Here is a 4417-nt window from a genome sequence, read left to right as displayed (position 1 = left end):
TCACATTACAAGACTGCACCATATGCTGAATGCTGTGCAGAAGGAAACCTACGCAGTGTTCGGCAAATGGTTGTTTTTCAGTCCTTACAAAGGTGGGGGAAAAGTACTAGCAATAAATTGCATAATAAAATATGTTGGACATTACATTCCAGTTTCATCAAAAATGCAACCAAATAAATTCACATTTTCAGAATGAGTGAAAGATGAAGAAGATTTGAAATAATGTGACTGAACAGTACCCATGCATACTAATTTGCAGCCATCATAACTACACACACTTTAAAAGAAAATGAGAAATATATTTGTCAGTTAGAGAGGAAGTCATTGTCAGTTTATTCTTTTGTGTACTGCATATCTTCTTACGTCTTGCTAAAGAATATTTTGATCTTCTAAGCATCGAGCTGACGTCAATCACAGGAAATTGTGTTACTCTGCTGTAAAATATGATATAATCACAGTCACAACCATGGAATTATGGGCTTCACCTGTGTAACAGAACTGTAATTTCTAATAGTGTATGATAATGCACCATCTGACAAGTGGAAAATTCACAACACCAACACCTCAAGTCTTGCAAGAAGCCACTGCATATTAGTGTTAAGTCTTCCAAGCTATTCCACAGTATTTTTAATTAGTACTTTACTTTGATTCCATTAGTTTTCAAAGTTCAGGGTTTAGAGCTCGCATAATATATCTCAAGTCAGATTAGAAACTGGGAAATATAAACTCTTTACAAACCGTATATTATATTAAGATACTGCCTAAGTATTACTGTTACATTATTCCACTTTCACAAATGCTGACACCCTTCATTTTTGCAAAGCACAACCATTCAGCTGCATAAAGGCATTTTCTCTAGCCTATATCAATTTCTGGTTGAAATGCATTATTACTCGTTGTCAATTTAAGTTAAAAACACAAATCAGGAACTCTTGATTGGACCTTTACTCACTTTGCAATCGGATCACATAGCCTACCATCCTATTGTTCAAGAATACCTAAAACATATCTCTACATTGCAGAACAAAGAAGATGTGAGTAGTTTATTCAAAATCCTTGTGTATAATATTTCAAATAAATGAAAAGACATAACAATGAATACAATTTATGACACAAGAATTTGGCCTCATGATTTACTTCAGACCATCATGTAACACTTTTACACAGAAACTGAAACCCAAAAGAATGCTATAACATCAAAGGACAATTAGTTTTATCAGTCATGTTACAAAGGCTGAAACACAAGTCATACTAAGGAGACCTGAAAATAAATGAGGAAAGGGCTGGGGGGAGACCAGTTTGGATGCAGAAAGGATAAAGGAACAAGAGATGCCAGAGACTATCAGGGTGTGATAGAAGAATGAATAATAGAATGAACAAGGCGTGTGTTTGTTTTATCAACTGGAAAAAGGCACTTGACACAGTCAGGTGGAGTATACTGTTGTGCATTTAAAAATGTTGGTGTAGAGGGGAAAGACAGAAGGTTAATAAAAGAGAGGTACACAAATCAAAAAGTAACAGAGTATGAGGAGATGAAAGAGATATGCATTGGAAAGAGTGTAAGGCAAGGATGCTCACTTGCATCACAGCTGTTCAACATATATCAAGAACTGATAGGTAAGGACTCAAGAGGCACTGTAAATGGAGGAGAAACGTTAAAGACTATAAAATATGCAGCTCAAGTAATGTTGGCAGAGCTACAGCAGATAACGAAGAGTACTGCAAAAAGGATGTGAGGACTGTGAAATGAAGATAAGTATACAAATGACAGAAGTGATGAGATTAAGCAAAAATGAAACTCCAGCCAACATTTTCTTAGACAGAAAAAAAACACACACCAAATAAATGCCTTTCTAAAACTGGTAAGTCTAATAATGCAGAAAGGAATCTGTACAAAAGAAATGAGCAGGATAAGCTGTACAGAAGGCTTAAGGAGGGGAATATCTACGAACAAGAGAGCATTAGGAAAAGTGAAGCAGTTACTTACATCTAGAATTCCAGTACACATAAGGAAAAGATATGCTAAATTTGTCTGGAGTTTATTGCTATACAGCAGTGAATCATGGACAGTTACAAAGACAGATATTTAGAAAGTTTTGAAATGTGGTTTAAAGTGAAATACACTGAAAGACTTAATCAAAAAAACTAATGAAGCAAATATGGGAGAGGGAAGATTAGTGGATGTGATTAGGAGAAAATCTCATTTGGGAATTGTCTGCAACAATAGAGAGAAAAAGGGAAAGAGTCAGGGGAAGATTAAGGACACAATTGGAAAGATGGATGACAAACATACAGATGACGGAAGGTGCTCATATCAGGACAAGATTGAGTGTCTCCAGTTGAAATACGTCATGAGACAGATACACTAAAGAAGTGTTGATTGAGACTTATAAAACCAATCAAACAACTCATCTCTCTCCATAGTGCACTTTTAAAACTTAGTAATTTGTAGTTATTCTACATCGACCAAGAAATTAAACAGGCCAATTCCCATAGTTGTTGTAATTGCACAGATAATAATTAACACTTAATCTAATACAAATACTCTTTATTTATCCTGATCTTTATGTTTTACAGCATGAATAAAGTAATTAATGCCTTGACTTGGACAAGAATACCACGAATTATTTAAGATGTTGTATAAAGCACCCTGTGTACTTTTCACAACACATCCGTTGTCTTCTAAACTCCTTTCAAGTTCTGTTGGTGTAATAAATTTCTCCCATTCGTGTGTTCCTTTGGGCAAAATTCCAAAAACATATTCCGCTGCCCAGATTCCAAATACTCGTGACACAAGTGTACGATTTACTGTCGTGATGAAAATGGATCCACCAGGCGTGAGCGCTTTACAACAATGTGATACAAACGCCTTATAATCTGTTGCGTGTTCTGCCACCTCAGAAGCGATAACAGCATCGTAATACTCAGGCTCTTTCTCTGCGATTTCTTCGATAGTAGAGCACAGGTATGTAAGAGTCTTAAGGTTTTCGTCTAATTCTAAATGGGACTGCGCTGCAGCTATAATATCACTGCAAGGATCGACAGCTGTCGTCATCGCACCCATTCGTGCTATTTGTTCAGACAAAATACCAGCACCGCAGCCTACGTCTAGTATCTTCAGATCTTTTAAGATTAGACTGCTTTCAATTTCCAAACTGGGGTTAACTGCCGCCAAACCGTTCACAATAAATGGCACTCTTATTGAATTGAATGAATGGAGAGGTTTCAAAGGACCATTTGCATCCCACCATTGGTTTGCCAGTTCTTTAAATTTCCTCATTTCATTATCACTAACTGTTGAAGGATTTGTACACATGTATACACGAGGTAAATAAATACCTCTAGCCAAACACACGCTCCTTTTAAACATATTGTCGAGCGTTTCGGAAAAATACAATCCTTATCGACTTTCAACACTTAACTGTCGTTCACGAATGACTACATTAACTACCATGCACATATCGTCAACATTTCGGGTGTCCGACGGAATAAGCGGTAAATACAACTATTTATGTAACAAAAAACGAGACTGTAGATGTCAAAGAGGCACTTTGGATGAGCTTCGAAAGAAACTCCCAAAGAGGTATACAATGTTATTTATTTAAGTAGTTTGAAAAAACCTTTGGTTTCAAAGGCCTTCGATTGAAAGCTGCAGGATGCACGTTATTAATGTATTGAATGGTGGGAGACACAGATAAAGTTTCTGAGTAGTTCGTAATAGTGACCGTCGTGCTAGGATATTTCCACCGTATGCTTCATTCCTCTCACTCCAAAAGATTCAAGAACATTGACCATGACAGCTGCATTCTCCCTCCTTTCGATAATGAAGTATGAGAATCATGTAACGATATTCCTGGTAATGTTACTCTATCTTGTTACGTGGTAGACCTGTCGAGCTGAAGACCATTCAAAACGGTTTTTGACACCGCAATATCTGAATTATCTGCAAATCAAGATGTCTATGCTGGTTCTAAACAACTATGCTCACTAAAGACGGGTTTACACACTAAACAAAAGTATCGACATAGCTAGCTGCTTACTGCAGTTGCATGTTTGAACTCCCAGTTTTTAGTGGCGCAATTTAAGAGGCGCAACTCTCGTCATGCCACAAAAAGTTCAACTTATTTGGCTGTACTTCGTTGCGTACTTTACTTCCACATCTGATCCCTGGTGGCAGTATTTCGAAACACGAGCTTTCTGCAGGGAGTTATCGTGGAGTTAACTGCTGCTGCACTCTATTTTAGTGTGTTTTCATTTTATTACTGAAAAATGAAAACAATGGTCGGCAAGTACACTTTCGCAGCTTCTGGAACTACAAGACCATCAAACCATTTTCATTTTCTGCAGCAGTGTGTGTGTGTGTGTGTGTGTGTGTGTGTAAACCAATGACATATTCCACAATCTTAAAAGAGTTCTT

At 37.0% G+C, this 4417-nt stretch overlaps 1 protein-coding gene across 1 annotated transcript; it reads right to left on the bottom strand.

The window, feature by feature from the left end:
• Positions 1-2531: 2531 nt before the first annotated feature.
• On the bottom strand, positions 2532-3500 carry LOC124777233 (ubiquinone biosynthesis O-methyltransferase, mitochondrial). The gene has a single exon (XM_047252560.1). It carries the CDS (start codon positions 3368-3370, stop codon positions 2549-2551), a length of 822 nt encoding a protein of 273 aa, XP_047108516.1. The 5' UTR covers positions 3371-3500; the 3' UTR covers positions 2532-2548.
• Positions 3501-4417: the final 917 nt, after the last annotated feature.

This window comes from Schistocerca piceifrons, chromosome 2 (genome assembly GCF_021461385.2).
Source record: "Schistocerca piceifrons isolate TAMUIC-IGC-003096 chromosome 2, iqSchPice1.1, whole genome shotgun sequence".
Lineage (NCBI taxonomy): Eukaryota > Metazoa > Arthropoda > Insecta > Orthoptera > Acrididae > Schistocerca > Schistocerca piceifrons.
Note: the sequence above shows the minus strand (reverse complement) of the source record. Positions and strands in the feature narration are given on the sequence as shown.